Raw genomic sequence first — 16,815 nt, forward strand, 5'->3', positions numbered from 1 at the left:
ACACAGGCACGAGCAGACCTGTAACCACTCTTCAGGTTTAAATTTCAGGTTTCATGTGAACACTTGTTCACTTTGTGCCTCATCGGCTGCAACTAAATACAGCCAACAAATTTGAAAAAACTCTGTAGTTCAGTTTTAGGTCTCTTGCGCACAAGACGGTTTCCAAGTTTAAGTCTAAAGTACAGTGAAACTGACACATTCGGTTCATTTGCTTTGGTTGCACACAGTATATAATTAAAAGAACCACACAAACAATATCCTAACTAAAGAACAAACCACAGGGGGACGGGGGGGGACGGGGGGGGGGGGGATAGAGAGAAAGTTGATCAAACCAACCTTCACAGACCCAATGTTTTAGTGTGCACCTGAGTGTTACTGCCGACTTCTTACTTGTCTTTATAAAAAAGTGCAGAAGTGGAAAACACACCAGAGTTCGATTCAAAACCGCTAAATGCTGCGCATCTGCTAACCCTGGTAGGAGAACAAAAAAGCAGACAAACTATACAGCAGTTAAGAATAATAATAATAAAAACTAATTTACAGGTAATATTTACTTTTTTGTGAGCAGCCATATTGATTCAGAGTCACTTATTGAAGCCGGAGGAACTCGGATTCGAGGACGTTGTAGCAGATTCTCGAGGAGGATTTCCAAGTTGTTAATTTCAAGAACTACGAGATACAGTATCTGGTTGAAGGCATTAATAGTCTTGCAAGCTTTTTCTAGAGAGCCTGGTAAGTTTCTACACTAAACATGGGAAAGACTCACCTACATTCACAGAAAGAGGTCATTAAAGCCACACAGAAATTAAGCAGCGGAAATTAACCTTCTCCAGAACATGTCGAAAAAACATCTAAGGACTTCATTTACCGCTGCTAACTGTTTCAAATTGCTTAGATAACAGTTTCCAACTTTCACACTGAGTATATCTTGTTCTAAGAAGCTCATTTTTTTGTCCGTCTGAAATGGTGCACAGGAGTGTATAGTGCCAACATTCAGACTTCAGGGTTCTTTGTGACATAGACCACAGACTCTGTACTACATTTAACAATTATTAAAAACAGGCACGTGCAACCTAGCTAGCATGTGAAGAACTCGAACAACAAAATCACCAGCTAACTTACTTTAAATTTGCAATAACTATAGACTAATACAATAACAGGCTTAAATAAACCCAAAACATAAGTCCACTTACAGTTCTCACGGGCACGCGTTTTGTCAACTGGCAAGTTATCCTCCAGACAGTGACGGACCACGTCTTTCTCTCATTTCGGCCGTGTGCCGCGCGTGCCCGCTCGCGGTGTGAAGTGCGTCCATGCTATTCTCCGAGACACACTTGACGGCCTTTTGTGCACAAAACGACCGTTTCCCAGTTAGGCGGGCCACCTGAACTGCAAAGTGCTGCGGGAAACCCTGATATTTCATGGTACTGTCCACCATCTATGCTTTTTATTCAGTCCTTTCAGGATTTCACAACTGCAGATATTAACACAAAATAAAACAAACTCCACAATATTCAGAGCAGCAGTAACTTAAAAGAAGAATCCCGTGCTAGCAATTTTGCCCATTCAAGTCTTCTACTTCCGCCTTTTCCCGTTAGGTGTCATCATAGCGAATCATCTGTTTCTACCTAACTCTGTCCTCGGCATCCTCTACTCTCTCACCAATTGCCTTCATGTCCTCTTTTAACACATCCATATATCTCCTCTTTGGCCTTCCTCTTGACCTCTTACCTGACAGCTCCATCTCCAACATCCTACTACCAATATGACCATCTCCCTCCTCTGTACATGTCCAAACCATCTCAATCTAGTCTCTCTGACCTTGTCCCCAAAACAGCCAACCAGCACTGTCCCACTGATGTGCCTGTTCCTAATCCTGTCCATCCTCATCACTCCTAAAAAGAACCTCAACATCGTCATCTCGGCTACCGCCGTCTCTGCCTCATGTCTTTTCCTCACTGCTGGCCTCACTACTGTCTTGTACACCTTTCCTAATTTTGCCAATTCAAGTAGTGTTACAGAAAAATGAGCTGCATGAAATTCAAGGACTTTTGGTTGCAACAACCACAAAAACTGGGGAAGGGACTGATTAGGTGTCACTCTGTGCATAATCATAATCAGACACAAAAAACCCACATAATATTCCCTGTGGATTCTGATTGCTCAGTGCCCTGCACATCTTCCTGACCTCTATGAGATCCTCAGGTCAAACTCATTAATCCATCATGTGAGATTGAAAGGTTTGGACGGCTTCCTGTCTCCTTTTCATTCGCCTCTACCCTGACCCTCTGCCCTGCAACCTCAAATCCATGCCTCTGGCAATTATAATAACGCGGGGCCTTGTCCTGTCCTCAGCAGAGCCAGATCGGAGCGGTCCTACGTGCTCTCACATGCACTCCCTCAGGTCTTCTCCAGCAGATCAGGTCATTGCTCATGCAGAGTGAAATGTGAACTCTGATGGGAGCGCATGATGATATTCCCAACGAAATCAAAATGCGTGTTTCTCTCTCTGTTTCCTCTGTGAATCGCTGTATATGAATATTCACCGCTTCATTATTAAAAAAAACTGCTTCGGGAATAGAGTGTCATGGCTGATTGACAGAATTTTTCAACAGAAAAAAAACACCAGTCAAGCGATGAAGCGGAGCATGAATATATGAACCAAATCAATGCTGTGTCAAGGCACAGTTGCCACAATTACAGTGTCCAGAAGCAATTGTAAGCTCATCTTGTGAAAAGCTTTATCTATTAGCACTTGTATACATTGCGAAACAGTTCAGAGAAGTCTTTCTTTACTCACAGCTAATAACCCAGCCTTCAAATATCTACAAATTTACATCTTTACATCATTACATGTAGCTTGTTTGCTAACTGTTTTCTAATGTACCCCATACGCTAAAAATATCATCTGACCCTCTTCTATCTAATTTATTTGCCTCAACTACACCCGGAGATGCTAAGCAGGCTAACGTCAAGTGAATGTTTGTATGTAAAATACGTGTCTTTTACTCCTATAGTTTCTGTGAGGCTTGCTCTTTTAAACTTTGCAAACTCATCTTGCTTGGTTTTATTGGCAGATTTTCATGTTTTGCTTCCAAATTTCTGTTTAAAATAAACACACCATACTTCGAGACAGTCCTTGGCCTTGTGCTTTAATTTAAAGGAATATTCCTCGCTGTGCTTATACAATGTTTCCCAGTTTGATAGATTTTATCTCCACTGGGTAAATTGGTTATCACAGAGCTAATGCAGCAGGCTGCCATTAGCATGACGGCATCTTGAGAAAGATTCACAACTAATAATTTTAGCCACGAATAAATATTTAGCTCATGTACAGTCATTTACATTTAACTCTCACATGCCAAGAATTACTGGCTCATGGCATGAACTATGATTAGGATCATTCAATCAACCTTTATCACTTACGCTTTACTTATGGTGCTGCTGTAAAGTATGCCATAAAAAGCAAACGAACATACAGCAAATTAATGAACAGGTTACAATACCGTAACATTTTCTTAACGTTATGTTTTCGAATGCATTTTTATAAGATGTCTTTTTAAACACTCTCAGGCCTTTTGAGTAAAGAGTGCAAATCCCAGGGACAGGCCGCTCTATTGTTTATAACGTTACACAAGCTGCCGGGCCTTTCAGAAAGAAAGCTTCAGACGGTCAGCAAACAGTAGCTAATCAATAATATCTAGAATCGCAAACCACAGCCTTGGCGCAATGTTCACAACAGGAACGCACACGCTTAATGTTTGAGCTTGTGTATGCCTAGGTCTCCGGGTTGCTCGAGCCGAGCAGGCATACGCGAGCTGGCTGACTTTTAAACACAGTGTCCTTCAGTCCCCCTGTCGACGGCTGACTCTTCCCAGAATGCTCCTGCGCATTCCTAATCGTGCTCGCCGGCTGGGGGCCTCGACCAGGTGCTAATAAGACTTGCATTCCTTATTCTTCCCGCATCATTTGCATTTCCAATGAGCTGGTGCGGGAAAAAACTCACCTCGTTAATGGTTTCAACAAAATGCGTAAAACAGAGGACGCTTTCTAATCACGTTTTTTTTTTTTTCTCCCTTCCCCCAACCTTGATTTTCTGTTTTTCCCCCCTTGATATCATCAGACGGAAAACTGCAGTGGTGACAGACTTAAAGAGCAAATATTCTCCTGTCTCCTGCTATTCACATCCATGTGGTGAAACAAATACATTTTTCCAAAGTCCAAAGATCATTAACATATATTGTATAAATCGTTTTAGACGTGTTCATTTCTTTGCTGCTCATAAAGGAAAAAAATTGCAAATCAAATGCAAATCTGTCATATAGCTCACATTACAATCCAAATTCATTTCTCCTTTTATTATGATTTTTATAATGATTAAACTTATTCTTTTTACAAACAATAGCAATATATTTTGCCTTTGACCCAAGAGGATGTGTTTCTAATTTACTTCATGTAGTTTACTGCGTATGTAAAACTGAAATTTATTCCACACATCTCTGACCTTCATTTTTCTGCCAAGTTCGAATATTACACCTGCTATGTAATTCGGGGTAATTTTATTAAGCTTAAAATGTAGAAAAAGACATATTTCTTCTTCTGTTGCTAATTACCCTTTTACTTTGTACTGTTAGAATGTTTTCATACCCTCATCTATCTCCCAATTTTGGACATGGCCAATTTCTTCCCTCTAACCACCAGCAAACTAAGCCAAGGACAGAGCTAAGTGCTGCAGAGAAGCCTTGCGTTCTGGAGATTTGGGGGGGAAAAAAAGAGAATAAATTAAAAATAAAACAATGTTTTAAAGTAGTACTCAGATAAGGTACTCAGAATGACTTTGTGTTCTTTTTGCCTTGGTGATTTTTATCACATTTTTTATCGCTTGGTAAAGTTTTGTTCACTTTTTTTTTTAACGTCCACTTTTCACCCGAACAACGAGAAGTTCTTTCTTCGTTAACCAAAAAAAAGGAAAACGAAGAAAGAACTTCTCGTTATTCGGGTGAAATGTGGACGTTTAAAAAAAAGTGAACAAAACTTTACCAAGCGATAAAAAATGTGATAAAAATCACCAAGGCAAAAAGAACCTCCACTACCATGTAAAACTCTTTTTTGGGAAAAACGGCTGTGTTGCTCTAAAACAAAATGACCTCTGAAAGATCAATATAACAGAAATGTGCCGTAGTGATGGAGAGCTTTAATCCATGTGCGGGTGTTTCATTTTCTGCTTCATGTGTTCCTTATGCCTACTTTTCAGCCTGTGCTTATCGACTTAGCCTCAGGATACATGCAACCTTCTCGCACTCTAAAACACTTCTAATAAATGATTAGATCTTCAGAAGTCTCATGTACTATAAAGGACTGCAGCACAAATGGCGGATGACAAGAATAAAGAAAACCAGGATGCCTCATCACAATCTTGTATAAAACTGACTGCTTCTACTGCTTCGTTACCATTTTCAGACGATCACTTTTATTTAATAAAGTAAGGGGGTTCAGACGACAGGAAGAGAAGAGAATGCAGGAGTAAACTGCAAAAAATAACACCTTAGCAACTTCTTCGATATCTTCAATCTATTCAAACGTATCTACTATTTTCTATTTTAAAATGACAATAAACCAAATCAAGTAGAAGATTATTAAACCGAAATCTAGACATACGTTACTGTTTTTAAGCATTACATTTTATTATTCTATTGGCAGATAATTCGGCATATTTCTAGAACTGAAAGAACTTAAAATTTAAGAATAGTCATATAGTTCTTGAAATAGGTTTAATAATCTTGGTTTATTGCATTCCTGTAATAAGAAATAGTAAATATATTTGATTAGAGTTTAACTTGAAATTTTTGCAGTCTGGTCATGATAATTTAAAGTCGTGATAAAGTGTGATAATATTGTGTGTATTATTTATAACACTGTGATGTCGATCATGAAGCTTAGACTGCCATCTTTAATACACTCATTCTAATATTTTATCATAGTATAGAGCTGATTTCATATACACAGATTTGAAAAGAAATGTGTGTATTTGGCATTTCTGTTTATACACAGCATTTTTGGAAGGAGTCTCCAATCTCAGAGCCATGTAGCGGTTAAAGCTGCAATTAAGTATGGGGCTGCTTTGTGGTTTTACTGTAACATAAGCTGTGTTGGTTAACTTCAAGAGAAAGGCTGTTAAACAAATGACACGTGTATAGCTGTTGTAACATAATGCCAGGTTCACACATACAAGGATTTGCAAGTTGCCCTTGGCTGTACACCAACATGCCTGGTGGCCATAGCACAACTTTTAGTAGTGGCTAGTAGCAACTAGCCTTCCAATTCAGTTATCTTGCCTTTATATATATAAACAGTCTTTACAAGTTGCTGAACCAAGTCTGTCTATATATGCATGAAGTTTAAACTTTTTGTGAACTTCACACCCACATCTTGTCTCCAAAGGTTGCTGTTGCTCATGTCACAGGAAGTCGTCAGCTCTCATTGAAAAGTCTCTGGTCAAAAAAGTCTATATGTGTAAACGTAGCATAAAGAATAACAGGAAATACCTTGTTTTAATGAATGTTGCACATCATATTTAACCGTAAACTGAACAAATGTGGGCTACTGGTCAAATACATGCGACACACCACCCCATAATTACTTTCCTACAAAAGGACATGGGTTATAAATATTGTATAAAGTATAATTATCATATGTCTTATGAAAAGCAATTTGAACTTTGTTATATTTATATGCTCTTTAGATCAGTAAGAATCCGTAGTGCTTTGTGCTACTGACACTTTCATCCTCCAGTTTGTGGTTTGTTTCTGTTCATGTTGTTTATGTTGTCAGTGTTAGAATGTGGTTAATCTTACTAAAATAGAAAAGCTTCTTTCATCATTTTTTAAGTCTTTTTTGGATTTGAATTCACTGGCAAAGTAGACTTACATGTACACAGCAAGACACTCAGCAAAGAATAAATAATTTATTCAAGATTCAGAATTGAGCAACGGTGTTAGTGTTGATTCTAGAAAACTGAGGTAAATCCAGCAGGCAGTGAACCTCGTCAGTGTGCCGGGTCAACACACAGCTCATGCTGATTAGCCTGAACGCACTGCAATCAGCCTGGCTGCCACAGACAGAAAAGAATGCTCAGCGCTCCAGAATGTTCAGCACTTCTGTATTTGTCTTGCAGGTATATTGCATTCATGCATGAAACAATCCCCAAAGCAAGTTCTTATACTTTTGCAATTTTTTAAAAATCCAAAATCCATTAGCATCCAGAGGATGATCGTGGATGAAAGCTGCTTGAAATCCAGATGCAGTCCTGGGAACCTATCTCTAAACTCATAAAAATGGTGGACTAGGGTTTGTTTTAGGATTTGGGCAGGAGTACCAGGCATTATGGTTGTATAGAATGACATGTTGTGGTCTATAGATAACTCAAGCTAAGGAAAAAAAATTAAAAACAAATGGCCGCAACCCTTAAACAATAATTTCTATATCAATTCTACATAAGTATCTTAAGGCTTTAGTTTTATGTTTAACTGTTTTATCATTTAACTGTTGATCAGTGGCAAGCAAAAGCAAAGATAAGTGAATAAACACAAAACATATTTACCATTAAATATATAATTTTGATTACAATAAATACACATTTTGCAATAATTGTACAATTTACTCATTTGTTTTTGGGTATAACTCTACTATGTTGATCTACTTTGTTGATATACCGTTGGTATATTTATATTTTACTTGAGTATTACTGAAATTGAATACTTCTAATGATTTCCAATAGCAAAAAAACCCTCAAAAAATAAAGCCCTTCATTTTATTTTATTTTTTTGTTTACATTTTTATTTTGACTTTTAAAGAACAATTACGTTACAAAAACAAATGCAACAGGTCTCTTTTTCTCTAAACCAGCTAGTGGCTATATGCTATACAATAGAATGGGCTTTGTTCTACAGCTGACCATATCAGTTCAACATCTAATCAAGCTCAACAGTATTAAATAAAAACAACCAATAAGTGCACTAACATCAGTTCATCACCTTCTCATGCTTCACAATGTGGTTAGCACTATAATATACAATATAGCTATATACAATACACATATAGCTAATATACAATATAGCTATATGTGTGTGTTTGAACAAGGCTATGCATCCCTAGTTCTACGTTGCTAATATATGCTAAGCAAAGTAAGCAATGATTATAGCACATGGTCTCTGCTTTGCCTTTGTACAGTAGAAGGCATAAATTCAGTCTAAAGCATCTTGAGGTAAGTTTCACTAATTTGCAAACATTTACTGTCTTAGCTAGAAGGCTAATTCCAGGTTAGACTAGCACTGATTCCACTAGGTAGTACAACCGGATACATTTTTAACTGGATACTACAAAATTTGACTTTCCCCCTCACAAAGTACACACTTTCTAAATATGTTGTCCACTTCAGGCTTAACTACAAAAAAAACGACAATAAAAGACTACTAATTTTGAAATGAAGTGTCGACTAGTAAATATGTATCGCTGTGCACTGTCTAGCCAACACACTTAAAATCTCCTCAGTTAGAGGATTATCACCTCAGTCCATCACACCGCATATACCTTCCATGAATGCAGATATTATCCTTAACTGGTAATTGATCTGTGTAATGTACACTATTATCTGTAGATCTTAGGTATATTAGAGTCAAACAAGAAAATTGGGACCATTTTACATTTTATTTTGCATAAATAATATATAAACCCATCAATAAAACCACAAAAAAAACAAGGCTGTATCGATCTGTTTTGGATCCTACGGGTGTTATATCACTACCACATCACTGTATTAGACAAAAATAGGACTGGCCTACACAGACGCCTCCGTCATCGTGACCAACATGACATACAGCATGATAATATGCCAGAGCCACAGTCAGTGTATAAATAAAGAAGAATTTTCAATTAATTAGACCATATTCATCTGTCTCTTCCTTTCCATGCAAAAGTGGTTCTCTGGCAGTCCTGGGATTTTAGCCGACAAAACTACAGTCTAGCAGGCAAAGCTTATTTCAGATTCTTCAATGCTTTCACACGTTCTCTTCATTTCATTCACCGTGAGCTGAATCAGGTGCGTTAATGCGTTAGCTGAACTGCAGCCAACGGAGCCTCCTTTCTTTATAAATCCAGACATGTGGCACTTTGCCACATGACCACATCTTAAACCAAAAGGCTGTCACATATACAGTTGTTTACAGTTGTTACCGCTGCATAATTATCTAAAGAATCCAAGAAGTTATTGAGAAGAATGTGCGTGACATGTAGGTTTTACCCAATCTAAACTTCTGAGAAAATGAAACATATGGTGCTTTACAATCCAAACAGAGAATGACTTTGTGAACATATTTACATTTATTCATTTGGCAGAAGTACAACTGGGAAGAATCCAAGCCAAGAGCAGAAGCTGAGCAGTTTTCTATTTCTTTCTTTCTTTTTTTTGCAGTGTTTCTTCAAAGGCCCAGAAGTAGTTCTCTTGATATGATGGGATTTGAACTCAGCACAGTATTTATAATACACAGCACCGTTTTAATGATCAAACTGTTTAGTCAGACGGTGTTGATTCATTCCTTACATCAGCAGCTCAGACAAAGGTTCTGGAACAAATTTTAATCATAGGTGTATATTAATTTGTTCTCTTTATCATTTGACACATGATCTTAAGCTTAATGATATGCAGATTAAAAACATCTAAACTTTTAACTTTTAAGCAATAATATAGTAAAGCTAAAGGGCTAGAAGTAGGTTTCAAGGTCAATGCATTGTTGTAATCAGAGGCAATGCTGATTCTTTTTTTTTTTTTTGGTTGTTTTCTAAGAAATTTATATTTTCTGTCTATATTACATAAGTGATAACAGAACCTAAAGTATTTCTTGGACCTTCCAGGACATTATCTGTAAACTTCAAACAAACAAACAAACAAACAAACAAACAAATAAATAAAGTCCAGCAATGGACATTGCTGAGGTTTGAGAGCAAAGTTTTTATTGGTGGTGATAATTTAAATAATTATTTTTTATTATTTACTTGACATTTGTTACTAATTTAAATGATACATTATTGAATATACACACTTAATTATCAGCCTAAAATTTTAAAACACTTAATTGAAAGTTAAAAATCAAACCCTGCTCGGGTTGCCAGATCGAGAGTGTTGGAATGACGAGTGCAGAATGTTTATTTTTTTATATTTGATTATTTGTATCCGTTAAGGGTGGGTTTAAAACACCTGGCAACCATGGGTTCCTCCAGTTCATCCATGGTGTGCGTTACATTCAGCTTCTCTGTGTTCAAGATGCAATCAACAGGCAAAACCCGAAGCAAACCTCTAAGTCTCCGCCGTGCAAAAGTCAAAGCCTGAGTTTTAAGCAATACACGAGCGAAAAGCACATCAGTGTAACAGTAAGTTTGGTTGCACTGATACAAAGAGGATGGTATCAAATCACAGCACGTACCGACTCGCGTGCAAATCAATTCAGCTCATTTGCATTACCAAAATAAAGCCAAGCATGAATGAAGCGTGTTACATACACCTAGAATAGAGGGATCACGTTTTAGACATGACATACTCGTACACAAGATACAAATAGCATCTATTTGGAGGCTGAAATACAGCCTAGTGCTCTAAAGGCTCCGTGGGGGAAGGGGGATGCTGGCGCTAAGAGCCGGAATAACGCCGAAGATTCGCTCCCTTTTGTTTCAAAACACGTTTAAATGATCAACCGAACTCCATTCTCCTGAATCGCAAACCCTTTTTGACACAAGATCGCACCAAAATTGTGACTTACCAGACGGATTAACAGCGGCGGGTGTTGCCATATCGCCTCTATGGGAAAAACAAAAACGACACCAATGATGGGCGAATTGCGAACGAACCGTTTACCTTATGAACGACTCACATATGCGAGTCGATTCAAGAGAATCGACTCTCACTCACGAATAAACCAAAAGCTTTGGTCATTGTTGCCTCTTGTCTATTACAACTATACACTTATACAACTATGTTGAAACTGTTTCAGTCATACCAGATACAACGTGGATCATGTAGTTATATAACATTAAAATTATCGATTTAAATTACTATTAAAGCTACTATCTATCTATCTATCTATCTATCTATCTATCTATCTATCTATCTATCTATCTATCTATCTATCTATCTATCTCTCTGTCTGCATGTCCTTCTATCTATCTATCTATCTATCTATCTATCTATCTATCTATCTATCTATCTGTCTGTCTGTCTGTCTGTCTGTCTGTCTGTCTGTCTGTCTGTCTGTCTGTCTTTCTGCCTGTCTGTCTGCATGTCTATCTATCTATCTATCTATCTATCTATCTATCTATCTATCTATCTATCTATCTATCTATCTATCTATCTATCTATGTGTTGTGCCATGAGTTTAGAATAAGGTTATGAACATGACAAACCCTAACTCCTTTACCTTTAAAATAATGGCATAGGGACCCATTAGTACAGATTTATTTTGCAAACAAATAAATATTAGGGTCTCTATTTAAATGTGCATAATATTATTATTATAATAATTATATTATCACAGATCCCCTGGCCAAGCTTAATGTAAAAATTAAACCAGCAGAAAGTTCTGGCAGGTCAGAATTTTATAAAGTGTTGTATAATGTTCCTTGATGAAATGAACAACACTGATATTAGAAATCTGATCAAGGTAACTCTTATTGCTGGATTAAGGTTGTAATGCAATGCCTCTAATATTTATCTGTGTCTGTTTAGTGCTATAACTATTTATTTCTGTATTTTGATTTAAACACAAGGAGTTTATAGCTTAAAACCAAAGAAATTCAAATAAAATGAAACTGAATATTGACTCTACTCCTGTAACACTGGGTAAAAAAGCCCAGAAGTCAGAACCACCAGCCCTGTCAGCATAATCTAAAAGTTCCTAAACCTTTGCCATATCCTTCAATAGATGTGCAGATAACACTTTTTTTAATTCAACTCATGCAGTCATTGATTTTGTCTGTATCTGTTCACAATATTTTCTGGTAAATGTGGTTGGTTCTGTTCTCTAAAACATAAGCAAAATTGCAGTCTAATTTAAATAACCAAGATTCTGCCCATGGTGTTATGTGAATGTGAATGTAGTTACTATTTGTCCAGAATCTTCATGAAAGTAAAAACGTCCTACTCACATGTTTTTTGTTATGCCCTGCAAGGTCCCAGTTACTATGCACACCAACTTCCTGTTAGTATTGGTCTTTTATTTGTTTACAGTGCATTATCCGCTCAGTATGAATATATATATAATCTGCTCTTCCTTTACATTACCAAGACATTACCTGATATTCAATAGTTTACATAAAAATTAATATTTAGGTTTTTCACATTTAAATATGTAAAATAAATTAATTTGACAGAATTGTAGATGTAGAATGAAAGATGAAAGTCATGAATGTGTTACAGCTTTACTCTTTATAATATCACTCTGGCAAATCAAAATAGTGAAACGCCACATAGTTCAATTCAAATGAATCTTGTAGGCTGGAATGAAGGAATCGACTCACAGTGAAGTGATTCCTAAAAAAGGGGCAGAGGTGCAGAGTGACGCACAACATCACTGAGGGGGAAACGGGGGCTGTGTCCGGTATACTTGTCCACTACATAGTGCTTTTAGTAAGCCTATTAAAATTATATTATTCTAATAGCACTTATTAACCTTAGATTAATTATTTATTTGGCTTGTCTTTTTTTTTTTAACATCACAGCTCAAATTAATACAATATGTTCATGTACACTATGAAAACTATAGGGCATGCTGAGAGAGGAAATTAATCAAGTACAGGGTGGTGTGATGTTGCCTGAAGAGGACACTGGAGACTGTGGATGTCAACTTCTACTCACAGAAAACAACATTTACAGTTATTTTTAAACAATCTCTGTGATATGTCCATTATACAAATCTCTGTGTAATTAATCATATCTTCATATAGGAGCTGCTTTTAAAAAATAAAATTAAAAATGACTCATCAATATGGACCAATATGTATCCTGCAATCCCCAGTATTGGCTGGTATTATCTTTTCAAGGCCAAATTAGTATCACCTGATACCTTTTACAGAATAATTTTGCCTGAATTATTTAAAAACCCTGAGCATCTAAAAACCCTGAACATGTCCTAAACAAAGAGCATAAACTTATCATGTGCAAACCCTAAATACAATAAACAACAGTGATGGCATTATTTAATACTATAATCAAATTTGAGGAGCTTTAGACATCTCTAAGGCAGTTAGTTCAGGTCGTTTGTAAGGCCAAAATGAGTACATTCTAGAAAGGATCTGGTTTTAAATGGCCAAGGACATGAAATCAAAGCTAATTTAAGAAGTATTTCCACTGAGCCATCCTCATCAACCTGCTGCAATGAACCAATCAAATGCCTTCCATAAATAGACCCTTATTGAGGTCATTATCCAGAATCCACTGGCTCACTGGCTCTCTGTTTTTAGTTAAGTTTAAGTGCGTCTACATCTTTTGTTGGCCACATAAATAAAAAAAGAAGGTTCTGTGGGCAAACTAACCCTAAATGTATATAGTTTAAATATTTCTCTGACCAACCCACCTACCACAACAAGTCTCAAAAGAGCAAATAAAGTGTGCTTATTACACACAATGCTGTTTGTTCCAAGACCGCGGCAAGATCATTAAACTAGAAAAACTCAAAACTCATTTTAAACGCAGATTTCTCATTCTGACCTTTGGGTGATACTCGTCATTTAGAGTTTTATAGCAGAATTTTTGCATTTTTTTACACCAAATAAAAGTTATAATTATCTTATTGTTTGTTAGTTGGCCTTACAGCTTGGCACGACAAAAACAGGACATGCTTTTATTGCTAATCCAGCCATGTAGTCAATGAAGATTTAATTAAATTTTCAATTAAATTTATTTGAATTTGTATAACGCTTTTAACAATTCCCATTGTCTCAAAGCAGCTTTACAGAAGTATGGAAACAGAAGAGAGAGAAAAAAGAAAAAATATATATAATAATAATAAGAAAAAAAATGATAAAAATAAATAAATTAATATATACAATCAAAGTTTAAAATTAACTTTAAAATTAATACTACATATCTTTCCCTATACCTAATAAGCAAGCCAGCAAGGAAAAACTCCCTGAGGTGATATGAGTAAGAAACCTTGAGAGGAACCAGGCTCAGAAGGTAAATAATAATGTAAATATAAATAAATTCCTTTCTACAACAGTTTATAACAGTGCAGCCGAGAGCTCCTGAGGAACTAATGGGTCACTGCAAACTCTGAATTCACCCCAGACCTGATTGCTGATAAAGACCAGACCATACAGCTGACTGACAAAACATTGGTTCAAAAGAAGGCATAACAATCTCCGGGTGCCTCCATCCACAACAATGGATGACATGACACTGGCTGACAATGTAGATCAATCCGTGGCAAGATGACCATCAGGCGACGAGACTCCAGCCAGCGGTAGAACATCATGATGAAGTAGCTCCATAAGAAAAGACGATCGGGCTAGGAACTCGGAACACTGGGAGCTCGAGAATGGCATATATAGCTCGACGCAAAGTGCAGACAGGGACTCCAGCCAGTCTAGCTATGACAGCATAACTAAAAAGCTAGAGCCAGAAGGTGACACAGACATGAGGGCTTCCTGGAATGTAAAGCGTCCCACCACTCCACAGTCTGCAAACCTGATCGACTTGCGAGGGTGGCAAGCCGACAGCATCCAGACGTCCCAGTTCACCAAACGCTCTATGCCTATGAACCCTCCAGATCTACTCCTTTACCTAAGAAAAGCTATACATAAAAAAAGCTAGACTAAACAAATGTGTTTTTATCCTGGACTTAAACACCGAGACTTTGTCTGAGTCTCGAACACTAATTGGAAGTCTGTTCCATAACTCTGGGGCTCTGTGAAAAAAGCTCTGCCCCCTGCTGTAGCCTTTTGTACTTGAGGTACTACCAAATAGCCTGACATTTCATATTTGTCAGCTTTAGTAGGTTTGTCACTTCAGTGCAAAACAAAAGCAGCAGATTTCATGCACAAAACATGACCTATCCCCTACAGTTTAGATCTGTGTAAAACTGTGTAAAACTTCACTAATCACTGTTAAGATGCTTATTGTTAAATTAGTAAATAACTGGGAAAAGAAAAGAAACAAGTACTTTTTAAAATATTTCTTCAGAATTCACTTGAATTATAATTCATCATTTACTTGAATTAATCTGAATTGACTTTGCAAATGATTTAAACACTGTTAGGGATTCATGAAGTTATTCAGGTGGATTTATATATGGTTGTGCACAGAATGAGGTAAAAGCCTTTATTGACTTTTTGCAGTTGGTGTATAGCGTGCACAGCTCAGTGCATTGCTCATAGGATTACACACATCCCATTAGACTGAAACACACACTGCTGCTGCAATACACTCGCATTGTAGTAACAGATACTACTGACATTCACACATAATGTGTATATGTCTAACCTTTCAAATGCGAGACCTGGACGAGATCCCTGTTTTTATGTCTCTGATAACAAAAACAGCATTTTTGCTGACAGTCAGGCATCATCTCACACTGCACAATGATAAAAATTTTATTTCTGCTTTTGGTTTCTCTTGTCCGGATAATTGTAATACATGTAATACACTCCAGGAGAGCACAGGGAGAGCTCTCTCTGCTGAACATCGATGGATCATCTGTAGAGATCGTCAAGAGCACTAAATTTCTTGGTGTTCATCTAGCTGAGAACTTCACCTGGTCACTCAACACCATCTCCATCTCCAAGAAAGCCCAGAAGCTTCTCTACTTCTTACGAAGGCTGAGAAAGGCACATCTTCCTCCCTCCATCCTGACTACGTTTTACAGAGGGACCATTGAGAGCATTCTGAGCAGCTGCATCACTGTCTGGTTTGGGAACTGCACCATATCAGATCGCACGACCCTGCAGCGGATAGTGAGGACAGCTGAGAAGATCATTGGAGTCTCTCTTCCCTCTGTCACGGACATTTACACCAGACGCTGCATCTGCAAAGCCAACAGCATTGTGGATGACCCCACACACCCCTCACACACCCTCTTCACCCTTCTGCCGTCTGGAAAAAGGTACCGAAGCATTCGGGCCCTCACCACCAGACTGTATAACAGCTTCTTTCCACAAGCCATCAGACTCCTTAATAACTGAACTGAACTGTACTGAGCACAACACACACAGGCACATCAACTGTGTGGACTGCACAGACCTACAAAAAATATACACTCTTCCTATAAAAAAAAAAAATACACTCTTCTATACCACTGTCTCACATTTCAGTTGATTGCTGTTTTGCAGAATACTTTACAATATCTCATGTAACTGCTGCTATAATACTGTGTTTTTTCCAGTATTTCTGCACACGCAATATTGATTTACACTGGTGGGCGCTGTTTCTGTTTATTGTCTTTTGTGTATTGTCTAGTAATTTGTTGTCTCGTAATTTTTTGAACTGCACTGTCTTGTCTGTCTTGTTTGTCACAGATGCACTTTATGTATCTGGGACTAACTTACTAAGTCCTTATAGCTCTGTCTTTGTTCTATGTAGCACCATGATCCTATAGTACTGCAACAGCTATATATGGTTGAAATGACAAATAAAAGCTTCTTGATTTCTTGACTTGACTTGACTTGGCATTGCTTACTTGCTATAAACTAATTACAGTCTATAAGAAAATTAGAGTTGTAATGTCCCTACATGAACAAGGAAGAATGAGCGCATTACTGCAGTGCTGACAGCAA

The 16,815-nt window shown here is 37.4% G+C and overlaps 1 protein-coding gene across 4 annotated transcripts in view; it reads right to left on the reverse strand.

Moving 5' to 3' along the window:
* Positions 1-10,927, reverse strand: part of arnt2 (aryl-hydrocarbon receptor nuclear translocator 2) — a 96,115-nt gene extending 85,188 nt beyond the window's left edge. For all 4 annotated transcript variants that reach the window (XM_027162152.2, XM_027162142.2, XM_027162132.2 and 1 more), the window contains exon 1: positions 10,812-10,927. In XM_027162152.2, the coding sequence (XP_027017953.1) occupies positions 10,812-10,842 (31 nt within the window). In that variant the 5' untranslated portion in view covers positions 10,843-10,927. The remainder of the gene's footprint in view (positions 1-10,811) is intronic.
* Between the last annotated feature and the right edge of the window lie 5,888 nt (positions 10,928-16,815).

The sequence above is a fragment of the Tachysurus fulvidraco genome, chromosome 2 (assembly GCF_022655615.1).
Source record: "Tachysurus fulvidraco isolate hzauxx_2018 chromosome 2, HZAU_PFXX_2.0, whole genome shotgun sequence".
Classification (NCBI taxonomy): domain Eukaryota; kingdom Metazoa; phylum Chordata; class Actinopteri; order Siluriformes; family Bagridae; genus Tachysurus; species Tachysurus fulvidraco.